At 29.4% G+C, this 16,026-nt stretch overlaps 1 protein-coding gene across 5 annotated transcripts in view; it reads right to left on the bottom strand.

The window, feature by feature from the left end:
* The window catches only part of rdgC (retinal degeneration C), a 968,675-nt gene that overhangs the window by 449,826 nt on the left and 502,823 nt on the right, over nucleotides 1–16,026 (bottom strand). For all 5 annotated transcript variants that reach the window (XM_075358273.1, XM_075358271.1, XM_075358272.1 and 2 more), the window contains one exon: nucleotides 7,440–7,476. In XM_075358273.1, coding sequence (XP_075214388.1) covers nucleotides 7,440–7,476 — 37 coding nt within the window. The remainder of the gene's footprint in view (nucleotides 1–7,439; nucleotides 7,477–16,026) is intronic.

The following is a 16,026-nucleotide window of genomic DNA, read 5'->3' as shown; positions in this document are numbered from 1 at the left end:
ACGAGTTTTTTTCAGAGGAAAACACAAACATGTTTTAAGAAAATAAAGTGAATTTTATTATTCCATGTAATGTAGTAAAACTAATTCGTAATTCGTTTCCTGTATGTATTGATTTCTATAAATGTCATGTCCTGTACATATCAATTACACCATCTCTGATAAATATAAAGACAATTCAATTTTTGTTTCAATTTTTTTTCTTTTTTTTTCATCAATAAATGGAATGGAATGCAAAGTTGGCAGGAGTCTATTACTCCCTACTTTATCGCAGAACCTGGACAGAGTCCCTTGCTGCTGGATCATTCTAATCGGGCTTGTTTTTTAAAAGGTTATTTTTTTAATCTCGGATCTAATTTTTCAAGTTTTGTCTATTATTATTTTAGTGAATTTAAGACGGATTTAATTGCATTCCAATCCGTTGTTAAACTAGCGTTATCGAACCCATTTCATGGGCCGACCGCGGAAGGCTAGGCTTATAAAACCTGTCCTCCCGACGTAATTCCCCTTCAGACCGTCCACTGAAGTCCTTTCGGTGCTAACTCTTTAATAGGCTAGCAGGAATACGCCACAACGGGACACTAGCTATAAGTCATCAATAAAAAAAAAAAAACATTTAATCCATAACATATTTTCTATAATCATAATATCTCATGTTAAACCTTTAAATGATAAAAAAATCTTATAATTTTTTTTCTTTGTTTAATAATTTTTTATATTTTATACATAAATCAATATTTTTACCACAAATTTTGTGATATAATCTTACTAACAAGTGTACACATATAATAAAATAATAACTAGAATTGTCTCTATTCGCGCATCACGCAAAAAAAACTACAGAACAGATTTTAATAAAACTTTGCAGATTTATTCCTTTGAGGGTTGGTCATTATCTCCAATTATAATTATTATAATATTCCTAACGGGAGTTAAGATGTTAAAAATATTCATTAAAAATATTCCCTTGCCTTCTCTTGGCAATGATTGCATTTTCAATTGTACGCGTTCACTTGTTACAAACAAGAGCGGGATGAGACCGATGCGCATGTGTGGAATAGGAAAAGAGTTGTCTCTTTTTCTGCCTCATGATAAAGTGAGCAACAGCCGCGCATCATTTGTGCGAGCGACCTAATGCTATGAAGCCCGGTTTTGAAATGCTAAGAAATTGTCCCGTGAATTCTCAGTTATAGATGCTTATTTGTCAGTAATAATTCTCAGTAATTCATATTTATTAAACTGAACACTACATATATCTATTAATATCAATGTTATTAATTTATTTTTTCTGCAGTATCTCTTTCTGCAATATTGTAATTAAATTAAATTAGAACATTTAACGAACTTCATTAATTATAGAGTAATTCTAGCTGAAAGCAAAAAATATTTGGAAGAAACAATAAAGGGCATGGATGAAGTTCTATGCAAGAACTACCGCATGAAAACAAACAAGAACAAAATGAAAGTAATGAAATGTAGTAGGAATAATGAAGATGGATCACTGAATGTAAAAATAGGAAGAGAAAAGATTATGGAGGTAGAATGATTTTGTTATTTTGGAAGTAGAAGTACTAAAGATGGACGAAGGAGGAGCGATATAAAAAGCCGAATGGCACAGCGAAACAAGAATTCAATCAGAAATGTAATTTATTTACACCCACAATTAATTTAAACGTCAGGAAAACATTTTTGAAAGTATATATTTGGAGCGTAGCTTTATATGGAAGTGAAACTTGGACGATAGGAATACCTGAGAAGAAAAGATTAGAAGCTTTTGAAATGTGGTGCTATAGGAGAATGTTAAAAATCAGATCGGTGGATAAAGTGACAAACGAAAAGGTGATGCGGCAAATTGATGAAGAAAGAAGCATTTGAAAATATATAGTTAAAAGAAAAGACAGACTTATAAGCACGTATTAAGGCATCCTGGAACAGTCGCTTTAATATTGGAGGGACAGGTAGAAGGAAAAGATTGTGCAGGCAGGCAACGTTTGGAGTATGTAAAACAAATTTTTAGAGATGTAGGATGTAGGGGGTATATCGAAATGAAACGACTAGCACTAGATAGGGAATCTTGGAGAGCTGCATGAAACCAGCAAATGACTGAAGACAAAAAGAAATACCTGCAAAGGAGAACCTGTGCGCAGGTATGAGCCATTTTATATAATATTTCTAAAAAAAAATCCCTTTCGGCACCCCGGATTTTAATGGTGATAGATTTTAATGGTGCTAAGTAGGGGATAAAAAAGATTTCTACTTTAAAGTTAAGAAAAACTTCCAATTTACTCAATGCGATAATGGTTGCATGTGAACAAAAATTTCACACGTTTAGCATACAAGTTCCACCTTTTTACAATTCCAGCAACATTTTGGTTATCACTTGCCATAAGCGTAGGTCATACATATCAAAAACTGTTTCAGCATAAAAACGTTTTATGTCATTTTTAGAGGACTAAGGATTAAGGTCTTCGAAACCCCATTTTTTCCAACCCCTGGGCCAATGTTTGGCGATATTAAAAACTTTACTTCCATACGTTTTAGGCCCCTATTCAAAGAATAGTAAGAACTTTAAACGAATTCAATATTTTAATTAATAAGAAAGTTATAGCGATATTTTATTTTTTCGAAAAAGCCTCCGCCTCATTTTCACCAGCATGGTCCGATTTTGCCCATTAACGAACTCAACCGAGATTTTGATTTTTTTTTTTTGGATCAATTTTAAAGTGTTTGGTGCAAAATTACGGCAGTTATCTTGTCCACAAGAAAGTGAAATATATATATAAACTCTTGAACTGATGGTGATTTTGGGGTCGGGGGATAGCGAAAATATGTCGAAATTTCCGGAAGTTGAATCATAGTACCCATTACAATAGGTATTTTTATTATGAAATCCACTTAAAAGTGAATACAATGATTAAATCCATTTTTTTAAATAAATAGTAGTAAATAAAAGTTCTTACAAACAAATACTTAATCATTAAAAATTGAGATCAATTTTCGTAATAATCTATAATAAATGAACACGTATGCATTAACATTCAATGTTTCTTATTTAGTAACATGAAGATGATTTAAATAATATTTATACTGTTGTACACCTTTGTGCTAATAATTACTAATTTACCCACAATAATATTTTCCTTCCTTAGTTTGGATTTAACTCCATTAGGATTTTATATATATATATAAAAAAAAAAACTAAAACATTATAAAGATGGATTAGAAACTAGACTAATTTTGTATCATTTAGACAGGATGGCAAAAACATGTTTAGAATGTTTCATACACATTATTTGTGATTTACTCATCTATTTCTTTTAAGACACAAAATATATTCATGCTATACATAAATTAAGCAACAATAAGATTTATTAGTTTAGCAGAAATATACATGAAGTATCTTCTTCAGATTGATAGGTCATTTCAGGGTACTATAAATATGATATACTAGATGGCCTCAGATTGTACGATGAATCTCTAGTATTGAAGAGGTTTATATTTTTGCTAAATAAAACAATGCTTTTAACGTAAAACTGTTTCATGGTTAACACGTTGAATTCCCGGCATAGGTTAGCTGTAAGGTAGTCTGAGCCTATTCAAGGCTCCTTTTATTAAGTGTTTTTGAAGCACATACGCTTTATTAAAGTGCACGTTTCTCGCCCCACCCGATGAACGTATTCTATACTGCAATATTGATTGTGCACACGCAAAATATACACGTCTAGCGATATTATTAATTTTTTATTTTACTAATTTCATTGAATTTAAGAATTAAGATTCATTGGTGTAAGTTTTTTTGCTACGATAAACGTGAATTTGTAATGTGTTCAACGAGAAGTAGAAACATTTATTTTATCTTTTTAGTTTTATATTTTTCGATGGATTCTCTCCGAGTTAATGCAAAAATACTCTTTCAGTAAATGGAAGTGATCTCCTTCATAATTGTAGATATTGAAAATAAATCACACATTTGCACTGATTTTAATCGTAAAATTATTTTGTAAAAATAAATATATTCTTCAAGTTGTAGTTACACTAAAACCCCATTTTTCTATTATCATTTTGGTTGTTTTCTGTTTCTTTATTTTAATTAAACAAGTAATATACGAGCAGATCCCATTCAATCTGAAAACAGTGAATCGAGATAAATAATGGTTAACATTAATTGAAATAAACCAAGCGATTTAAGCTGAACTTCTTTTGAAAATTTTTTTTTATAGAATACAAAGATTAAATGCATCTTAGCAATTATTTATAAATTTTACACGTTCACAGTATCTTACAAGTAAAAAGAACTCACTTGTAAAAAAAGTCATTAGTTCCTACAAAATAGTGGGGAATAAAATTTTCTATTTAGTGTTGCTGATCTCTTGAAGACAATTGATTTTTAACAAACAAAATTTCAAAATAAAATCTTTGTTTTCTTAAGTTCACTTGTTGAAAATATGAATTTCGTATAAAATTTGATTTAATCAACGACTCAATTACTATTAAATATGACGCTAATATACTTGTACTTTAACTATCAAAATGTTTTATGTATTTTTCTAGCTTTGTATTATACGTTTGAATTAAGTAACCTGTATTATAATGAGGGTCATTACAAAAAATATTTTCATTATGATACACGTGTTCAACCAATTAAAATCCTACTATTTTCAGCAACTGACCAATAAGAAGCGGGTATTGTTTAATATATCATTCTTTCTTTTTCCCGTTTAGCCTCCGATAACTACCATTTAGATAATACTTTAGAGGATGAACGAGGATGATATGTATGAGTGTAAATGAAGTGTAGTCTTGTACATTCTCAGTTCGACCGATCCTGAAATGTGTGGTTAATTGAACCCAACCACCAAAGAACACCGGTATCCACGATCTAGCATTCAAATCCGTGTAAAAATAACTGGCTTTACTAGGACTTGAACGCTAGAACTCTCGGCTTTCAAATCAGCTGATTTGGGAAGACGCATTCACCACTAGACCAACCCGGTGGGTTGTTTAATATATCAGCTATGTTTTTACTTTCATTTTTAAACGAATTTAGTAGATAGCAAGCAGAAGTTAATTTTAAAGTACACCAATAGGAAACTAACTTTCTATATTACAGTGTGTATCCTTTCGTTAATTATGTTGGATTCTGAGGAAAAAATATCTTTAATACGGATTGATATTAAAGAAAAGACAGAACTTACGACTAATAACCAATTGCCAGGGAAATGCGTAGTTTAATCTATTTATTTGGAAAAAATCCGTAAATAATGTGTTCTATCATCGATTGAAATCAATAATCCTAATATTTTCTCAGTAGTAAAAAAAATAATGTATGCAACTCTGTATATTGAATATTAAAATGCACTTTTCAAAGTTTATGACACTCGCCAAGGTTTGTGTCGTAACTTACTTCTCAATCGTGCATTAATGGATATCAGTATATCCTTCTTGGATAATGTACTATTGTTGTCCACCAAAATAGGGAGTTATTTTTATAAGTACAAGCCTGAAACTACAGTCAAATTCTGTTTAAACCATCGATTAATAATTATTCATATCGGCCCAAGTTTCAAATAAATATTGGTATAAACAAAGGTACATATATGTTGACTTTTCCCCTTACTCAAACTAAAAAGATTAATAGAGAAGGGATGGTGCCATAAAACGGGCAAGACCCTTGTGGACCCCTAATCTTTTCTTCTTTTACAAATAATATAAATTAAGTATATTTAAGGTAAGTTAAGTAATAAATATTAAATTGTATTATAAAACAATGTTAAATTAAATACGATTAAGTTAAGTAATATTATAATTAGTATTAGGATTACTCCATTAATTATTAATTCTGTAAAAGCGAAAGAAATAAAAGAAAAGAAGAAATATGTATATAAGCAGTTACATTTTGATTTATACCTACAAATTAAGAAGAAAACGTACAAAGAACGAAAAGAAAGCTTAATTACTTCGGTCATAGAGATTGTAAACGAATACACAGTATAAAAAAATTATTTTTTTATTACGCTGTGAAGAATATAAAATGGTTATAAAAACATTTTAGGTTGATAAAAGGTTTTATGTTTTTTTTTTTTTCTTTTTATATGTAGAAGAAATTTAATATGACAGTTGTTCCAGTAATGTATGGAAGTTTGTAATAACAAGAATCACTTCCTTAGTAAATACCGCTCCAAATAACTAGAGATAGATAATAAAACTTTTAGTTTCAAGAAGGCGTGTGGTTCGTTTACGACAGAGTTAATAAAACACTAAATAAACTGTTTATAATTTTAACAGATGTTTAATTTTTAATATTAAAAAATAAATTAAAAACATAAAATTTTGTGTTAAACTGTGTTAATTTATATCTAAATACTATATAAAAAAATATATTTTTAAAATATTATAAAAAATGCTATTTTAAATTTTTTTATAAATAAAAACATTCTTTGGCAAATTTTCTTTCGACGTTGCCTCCACAAATATTTTTACGCGTCAAATTATGAACTCATAGCTACATAAACGTGTTTATTACATTTTATTTATTTATTTATTATATTTTGTTTAACCTCAGGGACCATCGTTAAGGTATTGCTTCAGAAGATGAGGTGAATAATTTGTAAGGTGTGTGAAAATGCCATGCGTGACCGGGATTCAAACCCGGGACATTTTATTTATTTAAAAAATAAATAACGTTTTTTTTTTTTGTTTTATTTAATATATTCCTTAAAATATAAGTATGCTAATATTAATTAAACGAATACAAACCTACTATTGTTTATAAAAATTAAATATATTAATTAAAAAAAGGCGTAATAATAATTGTTATTTATAGGAGAATACCACTGATTTAAATTTAAACGTATAGTTTCTGCCAAGACAAATTTAAAACAAATGAACCACAATGCAAGTTTTTAGCGTCAAGAATTAAACACTGATGTACGTAAACAGCTGCTCCACCATTTTTAAACATGATATGCTCTTTGCAAAAATATTCGTTAATAATTTTTACTGTAAATACTTAATATTCATCTTATATAAATTGTACGACTATTAAATAAAAATAATTTTTTAATCTTTTTTTTTTCAAAATACACTTGTGTATTTATTTATAGATAACGACTTATAAAATATATTTCGCTGCAATATATTAGTTTACTTTATATGATATAATGAATTCACCCGTACTTTACGATGATCATAAATTGTAAATGCATGCGTCGATGGAAGAATTTATTTTTTTTTTAATACAAAGGGCTTAGCGTTGCCAAGAGATGTTTACAAGTAAATTATTTTATCGTAGCAAAAATATCCGTTAATCATGATTTTCTTTTCCTTTACTAGTTTCACGAGTAATTAGCATAGAGAAGAATAATTAAAAGTAATTAAAATATAATAAACAAATATATATACAAATAATCGTTTTAAAGATTTTTATATTATTTTTACTTTACCTTGTATTTCATTTTCACTTCTCGAATGAAACCATATCTGCAAAAAAAAAAAACAATAATGATTATAAAATGAAATCATTACAGTGTACTGTTAAAACAGGTTTATTGAAAGGTATATAGGAAAAAAAAGAAAAAATGAAGATGAAAACCGTCACTCATTCTCAACCTCATCAATAATTTCTCATTTCTAGAATTAGTAACTTAGGAAACATTTTTATTAACTAGTCTAAAGGAAATAAAATAGATTTATAATTTCAAAATGTAATCTGTAATTTTTTTTTTTTTTTTGATAAGTTCGTCTGCCTACCTTCTCACGAGTATTAATCATTAAAATACTCTTTTAAATAGTAATAACTATAGAAAAATTATTAAAAAACGATTGCATATATTAAATTAATGTAAATTTTTATACCAAAAATGTAAAAACACTTAATACATTAAAAAAAGTAAATTTATAATTTGAAGACGAAAAAAATGAATAAATTATAACAAAAAACCTTACTGAAGTTATAAATAAATTGAATCGAATAAGATACATCTAAAAATGGATTTCATGAAATATTTTAAGGAAAGAGATAAAAAAATAACCTGACCTACGAGATGACTTAATCTTTCGTAAGATTATTGGGGGTAACACAGCATAATATTGAATCATCCATAAGAAGATAAAATCAAGCAGTACAAAATGATTTTTGAGGATATGAGCTGAAATCCATTTGAAATAGTATACTAGTAAAGAAAAAAATTACCCGATAACAGAATTTGCAAATAAAAATTATATCTAATAATAATATTCATAATATACATCTATTATTAACATTAATTTTTTTACGGTTACTTAATTGAAAATACATGCTGACAAATATATTAATAAATTTTACCAGAATTTGCAACGAGCTCAAAATATAACCCTTCCTGTTGATTATGCTAAAGAGTTCAACACGCAACGCGAATGGGTGAGGTTGTGTCTATATTATGTTAACTCAAATATAAATTGCGTTATTTTTTACTACTTATAGTTTCTTTTTGATCAGTCATCATTAGATTTGGATTTCTTTGTTCTTGTGTTAATTAGGACTTTTCTTTAGATATTATCTATATAAATAAAAAAGAAAAAAAAAAAAAAAGAAAAAAGAAAAGATTTTTGAAAGTGTATGTTTGGAGTGTCGCTTTATATGGAAGTGAAACTTGGACAATCGGAGTATCTGAAAAGAAAAGATTAGAAGCTTTTGAAATGTGGTGCTATAGGAGAATGTTAAAAATCAGATGGGTGGATAAAGTGACAAATGAAGAGGTATTGCGGCAAATAGATGAAGAAAGTAGCATTTGGAAAAATATAGTTAAAAGAAGAAACAGACTTATAGGCCACATATTAAGGCATCCTGGAATAGTCGCTTTAATATTGGAAGGACAGGTAGAAGGGAAAAATTGTGTAGGCAGGCCACGTTTGGAGTATGTAAAACAAATTGTTGGGGATGTAGGATGTAGAGGGTATACTGAAATGAAACGACTAGCACTAGATAGGGAATCTTGGAGAGCTGCATCAAACCAGTCAAATGACTGAAGACAAAAAAAAAAAAAAAATAAAAAAGTAAATGTTCGTTTGTTCAGAATCTTAATTCTCCAAAAGTTCTTCACCGATTGCTTTGAAATTCTGACACAACGTTGCATTCGAATATGCGCGTGTTTTTATATACCTACTTTGGTATATAAACATACCTAAGTAGGTATATACTATTTTAGGTATATCCATCTTAGGTATGTCTTAGGTATGTGACAGGTAAAAACATGCTTTTTCTGAAAAACAGCGCTCGCTATCTGTTTGACGTAAAAACAACACACGCTATTCTAAAGATTTTAAGATTCCATTTCAATGTTTCCGATATGTGTGTCCGCTATAGACTAAAAAACTACTGGACCGATCTACGCACAGGGAAAGAGGGAGAAAGCGAAAAATCAGAAAAGGGAAACAGGGAAAAATCGAAAAAGGTAAAAAGGAAAGAAGGTTAAAATTGAAAATATAAAAAAGGGGAAAACGGGGAAAAAGAAAATGGGACGAGGGAAAGGGAAATAAGGGAAAGATAAATGGGGGAAGAAAAGGAAAGGGGGAAATCGAAAAGGGGAAAAGGGAGAAAGGCTATAAAGGAAAGGTTAAATATTGTGAAGTTCCGTAATGCTGATTTTGTTAATGTTTTTATCAAACTTTCAATTGTTTTTCGTTAATCTATATATATATATATATATATATATATATATATATATATATATATATATATATATACTCAAACTATAATATAAACTAACTATAATTTAGTAATTGCCAACACCCAATATAAAAATCATAATAGAAGAATATACACTTGGAAAAAACCAGGCGATACTGCAAGGTATCAGATAGGTTATATCATGGTTAAGCAAAGATTTAGAAATCAACTCGTTGACTGCAAAACTTACCCCGGAGCAGATATTGATAGCGACCATAATTTTGTGATAATAAAATGTAGATTGGGGTTTAAAAACCTGAAGAAAAGGTGTCAGATGAATCAGTGGAATTTAGAGAAGCTTGAGGAAGAGGAGGTAAAGAAGATTTTTGAGGAGGACATCGCAAGGGGTCTGAGTAAAAAGATAAGGTAGAAAATGTAGAAAAAGAATGGGAGAATGTTAAAAAGGAAATTCTTAAATCAGCATAAGCAAACTTAGGCGGAATAAAGAGAACTGGTAGAAAACCTTGGGTTTCAGACGATATATTGCAGCTGATGGATGAACGTAGAAAATATAAGAATGCTAGTGATAAAGAAAGTAAAAGGAACTATCGGCAATTAAGAAATGCTATAACAGGAAGTGCAAACTGGCGAAAGAAGAGTGGATTAATGAAAAGTGTTCAGAAGTGAAAAGAGTAATGAGCATTGGTAAAATAGACGGAGCATACAGGAAAGTTAAGGAAAATTTTGGGATACATAAATTAAAATCTAATAATGTGTTAAACAAAGATGGTATACCAATATATAATACGAAAGGTAAAGTCGATAGATGGGTGAAATATATTGAAGAGTTATACGGAAGAAATAAATTAGAAAATGGTGTTATAGAGGAAGAAGAGGAAGTTGAGGAGGATGAAATGGGAGAAACAATACTGAGATCTGAAATTAAGAGAGCATTAAAAGATTTAAATAGCAGAAAGGCTCCTGGAATAGACGGAATACCTGTAGAATTACTGCGCAGTGCAGGTGAGGAAGCGATTGATAGATTATACAAACTGGCGTGTAATATTTATGAAAAAGGGCAATTTCCGTCAGACTTTAAAAAAAGTGTTATAGTCATGATACCAAAGAAAGCAGGGGCAGATAAATGTGAAGAATACAGAACAATTAGTTTAACTAGTCATGCATCAAAAATCTTAACTAGAATTCTATACAGAAGAATTGGGAGGAGAGTGGAGGAAGTGTTAGGAGAAGACCAATTTGGTTTCAGGAAAAGTATAGGGACGAGGGAAGCAATTTTAGGCCTCAGATTAATAGTAGAAGGAAGATTAAAGAAAAACAAACCGACATACTTGGCGTTTATAGACCTAGAAAAGGCATTCGATAAAGTAGACTGGAATAAAATGTTCAGCATTTTAACAAAATTAGGGTTCAAATACAGAGATAGAAGAACAATTGCTAACATGTACAGGAACCAAACAACAACAGTAACAATTGAAGAACATAAGAAAGAAGCCGTAACAAGAAAGGGAGTCCGACAAGGATGTTTCCTATCTCCGTTACTTTTTAATCTTTACATGGAACTAGCTGTTAATGATGTTAAAGAACAATTTAGATTCGGAGTAACAGTACAAGGTGAAAAGATAAAGATGCTACGATTTGCCGATGATATAGTAATTCTAGCCGAGAGTAAAAAGGATTTAGAAGAAACAATGAACGGCATAGATGAAGTCCTACGCAAGAACTATCGCGTGAAAATAAACAAGAACAAAACAAAACTAATGAAATGTAGTAGAAATAACAAAGATGGACCGCTGAATGTTAAAATAGGAGGAGAAAAGATTATGGAGGTAGAAGAATTTTGTTATTTGGGAAGTAGAATTACTAAAGACGGACGAAGCAGGAGCGATATAAAATGCCGAATAGCACAAGCTAAACGAGCCTTCAGTAAGAAATATAATTTGCTTACATCAAAAATTAATTTAAATGTCAGGAAAAGATTTTTTAAAGTGTATGTTTGGAGTGTCGCTTTATATGGAAGTGAAACTTGGACGATCGGAGTATCTGAGAAGAAAAGATTAGAAGCTTTTGAAATGAGGCGCTATAGGAGAATGTTAAAAATCAGACGGGTGGATAAAGTGACAAATGAAGAGGTATTACGGCAAATAGATGAAGAAAGAAGCTTTTGGAAAAATATAGTTAAAAGAAGAGACAGAATTATGTGCCACATACGAAGGCATCATGGAATCATCGCTTTAATGTTGGAGGGACAGGTAGAAGGGAAAAATTGTGTAGGCAGGCCACGTTTGGAATATATAAAACAAATTGTTAAGGATGTAGGATGTAGAGGGTATACTGAAATGAAACGACTAGCACTAGATAGGGAATCTTGGAGAGGTGCATCAAACCAGTCAAATGACTGAAGACAAAAAAAAAATACTCAAACTAGCAAGAGCGAAGCATTGCCGTCTGTTAGTCTTTTAGTTAATTAATATAAATAGACCAAAAATGAAACATAAATATAAAACCAACTTAAAAGAGACGAAAAAAGTGATATTCACCACAAGCTTAACGTATAACCTATTTCCCATTAAAAAACATAGAACTTCATTCAATTAACATTCTGATTCGTATTTCTGTAATACAATTCGGCAATCAACCATTTAAATAGAGAAGTTATATCATATCATATTTCGATCGTAATCATCACTTCAGTTGCGTGTCACATATACTGAACAACATGAAAAGCCTGAGCGATTAACATATATTCGTCAAACAAGGCAAATAATCCTATTTCTACCAGACTGTTTGATATTATGATCTTCTTCTATACGTCCTGTTCTTAAACAGAAATTATTCATTAATTTAAAGATTTACAATTATATTATACGTAATAATTATAATTTTCTAAAAAAAGGTAACGATGAATTTAATCTAGATTTTATCTAGATTAGCTATTTACCTCACAATATATTTTTGAATTATAATTTGACTCGATAACAATTTATATGTACCTATATGTTACTGAACTCTGAACCGCACAAAAGAAAAGTGCAACATTTTCATTATATAATTTGGAGACATATTTTTAAAAGAATAAAACTTTTTTATACGATACGAAAACATTTCTAACATAATAAATATGAATGACTCTTCAGTGTCAATCGGCTACCTTTGGTTAGTCCAATATATTTAAAACTATCGACCTTAAAGATAAATACACAGTTACATAAGTTTCCAACCATGATATTTACATTATGATATTATACACTATTAGTTACATAACTCCTAGATTTTAAAATAAATTCTACAAAATTCGTTTATTGAACGTTTAAAGCAATTTCATTCAGCGTGAGCTAAGTCCTTATATAAAAATAGTATGTACGAGTAAATATTATTTGTAATAGAACTAATTTTGCTCAAAAACTTGTGTCGTTACAGTTTTAGAGTATCATTATTTGATCTTTACAGTAGAATACGGGAGAGATTTTTCACTAGCTGCCAACTCGAAAATAATAGTTTTCCATGTCTACGTTTATTTGAACGTTTTTCATTATCTTGAAGAGAGGAATATTTCTGCAACGTATGATACAAACTTCCTGTAACACTCTAATATAGAATACTTAATTCTAGTAATTACAGTATGAAAATGTATAATTTGTAATAAAATATTGTTAAAAAGTGAATTAATACCGACATAGAAATTTTCTTCTATAATGAAAATAGAATTTGTTTAATTTTGAAGTAAAACTTATAAAAAGTTTAACAAGTTATTCTACGTACCCTATCCTGTTTTGTTAAGGAGTATTTAGAACAAAGTCATACGTCACGTATGCAAGCAATTACATACTTGTTTCCTGAGTAAATTCTGTTCATCATTAATACTTGTTTCAACTTGACTGTTCTATTAACGCATGAGCACATATACACATTTAACTAATGTACATATAATTACTTATTATAAATCATTTATTGTTTGTTCTCTGTTTTAAAATGAGTGTTTGTGAGAAAGGTTGATTTGTATCTGTACAAAATAAGTACATGATAAATTGTAGAAGTATTAAACAAACCTTAACATTAGGTATTATACAATAGTGAATGGAAGTTGTTAAATACAACATATTTAAATTGTTTACAAGTAAGTAACCGTAGAAAATGTTTTATTAAATTTAAAATTAATTGATATGCAAAATATGCAAAGGGAATATTTATAAAATCTTTCCTAATGATGTTAATTTATAAAATTTATAATTTTTTTCTAACAAAAAATCTTTAACTTATACGTTTACAAATATACCTTAATTTTATAATAAATTTAAACAATATTAGAACTGTATGCAAAGGCCAATTCCCTCGCGTTTACTGTTTTACTATTTGAAATTTTTATTCTACTGACTGGTTTCAATATCCGTATACTGTTGCTAAAATTCTGTGGAATTTCGATGAGAAGAAAAATATAATTGTTTTATGTATTTTTGAATAAATATTCAATTTTATTTAAACGTTATTTCCTGACAATATGTAATTATTACTTCTTTGTACGAAGTAAAGGAAGCATTGTGATCGCAAAAAATTTCGGTTTACAGATTCAAGGGAAATATCCATTTAGACTATCCCTGAATTCATTTTGACTAGTTTCGGCGTGACGTCTAACGTACGTATGTATGTACGTACATAAGTACGTATGTATCTCGTATAACTCAAAAACGATTAGCCATAGGATATTGAAATTTTGAATTTAGGACTGTAGTAACATATAATTGTGCATCTTCCCTTTTGATTGCAATCTACTGGACCAAAAGTGTCCAACAAAACCCAAAATCCAAAAGGTTTTAGATTTTGGACTTTTTCTTAACTGCAGTAATAACCTCTTATTATGGAGCTTTTCAACAATATATCATAAGTGATACTTATTTTCATTATTTCCAGAGTTATAGCCAAATAACATTTTAATTAATTAAATATTTGGATGTTACAAGGGGAAGGCATATCGATCCGAATCCGACTTCATTTCTTTTTTTTAGTTTTTTTTATTTATTTAAATATATTAACCTCCGATTGAAAAAAAACCAGAAGCTATTAGTGAAATAAAATCTTATGTACTTTTCATTTTAATTCAAACATTTTTACAGAGCTATATAATTATTAATAAATCAATATATTTAAATTAAAAAAATATATATATATATATATGTTTATGAAGACGGATTTGAACCGTTGCGTGCATGCTTACGGACCCGACACGTTCTCACTTACATCACATAGCTACTTGAGCGACGTGAAACAAAATTAATATATAAACTTACATCAAAAGCTGATACGGACACCATAAAAAAATGTGATTCAATGTGGTGTCCACCACAATGCAATTGTGTAACCTGAACATGAATCATAATGAGGGTCATTATGAACAGATTATTCATTATGATACAAGTAATCAGTCAATCAAAAGCCTACACCTTTTAACCAGTGACCAAGTAGAAGCGGGAATTTTTTACTGTTCCAGCTGTGTACAAGGAAGTATGTTTTCAGATTTCAACGGAAATATCCATTTTGACCATAACTGAATCCATTTTGAATAGTTTTGGCGTGACGCTGTACGTACAAATGTATCTCGCATAACTCAAAAACGATTAACAATAGAATGTTGAAATTTTTATATTATGATTGTTGTAACATCTAGTTGTGCGCCTTTCCTTTTCGTTGCAATCAACTGGACCAAAAGTGTACCAAAAAAAACCCAAACCCAACCATTGAGAGCTTTTCAACGGTATATCATAAGTGATACTTATTTTCATTGGTTCCAGATTTATACTCGTAGCCCAATAAAATGTTAATTAATGAGATATTTGGTGTTAAAAGGGGAAGGCACATCGGTTCGAATCCGACTTCATTTCCTTGTTTCTTTAACTTTTTTTTTTTTAATTTAAATATATTGATTTAGTAATAATTATTAAACTCTGATTGTAAAAAACCTTTACAATAAATAATAATTCAATTATAATAAAAAAAATGTAATAAAACATATATGTAATTTAATAGGCGTACAAGGAAGTCCTGTGGTGTCCACAAAATCTGATGTGGATACATCAGATTTTTTTTATTTTGGTTTTTATCCAATTTGTTAGCAAGCAAAGGTTAATTTCAAAAAGTACAGCAATAGGTAACTTAATTTCACTGTTTATCCTTCTGTTTATTATATCGGGTTCTGAGGAAGAGACTCTTCTAACACCGAAGAAATCATAAATAATAACCTAGTGCTAGAGAAATATATTGTTTAAAAGTAATTTTTTAAAGAATTAAAAAAAAATATTCCTTAAAAAATGTATTCTATCACTGATTTAAATAAATTATCCCAGTGTTTTCTTAGCCGTAGAAAAAAATAT

This window comes from Lycorma delicatula, chromosome 2 (assembly GCF_047948215.1).
Source record: "Lycorma delicatula isolate Av1 chromosome 2, ASM4794821v1, whole genome shotgun sequence".
Lineage (NCBI taxonomy): Eukaryota > Metazoa > Arthropoda > Insecta > Hemiptera > Fulgoridae > Lycorma > Lycorma delicatula.
Note: the sequence above shows the minus strand (reverse complement) of the source record. Positions and strands in the feature narration are given on the sequence as shown.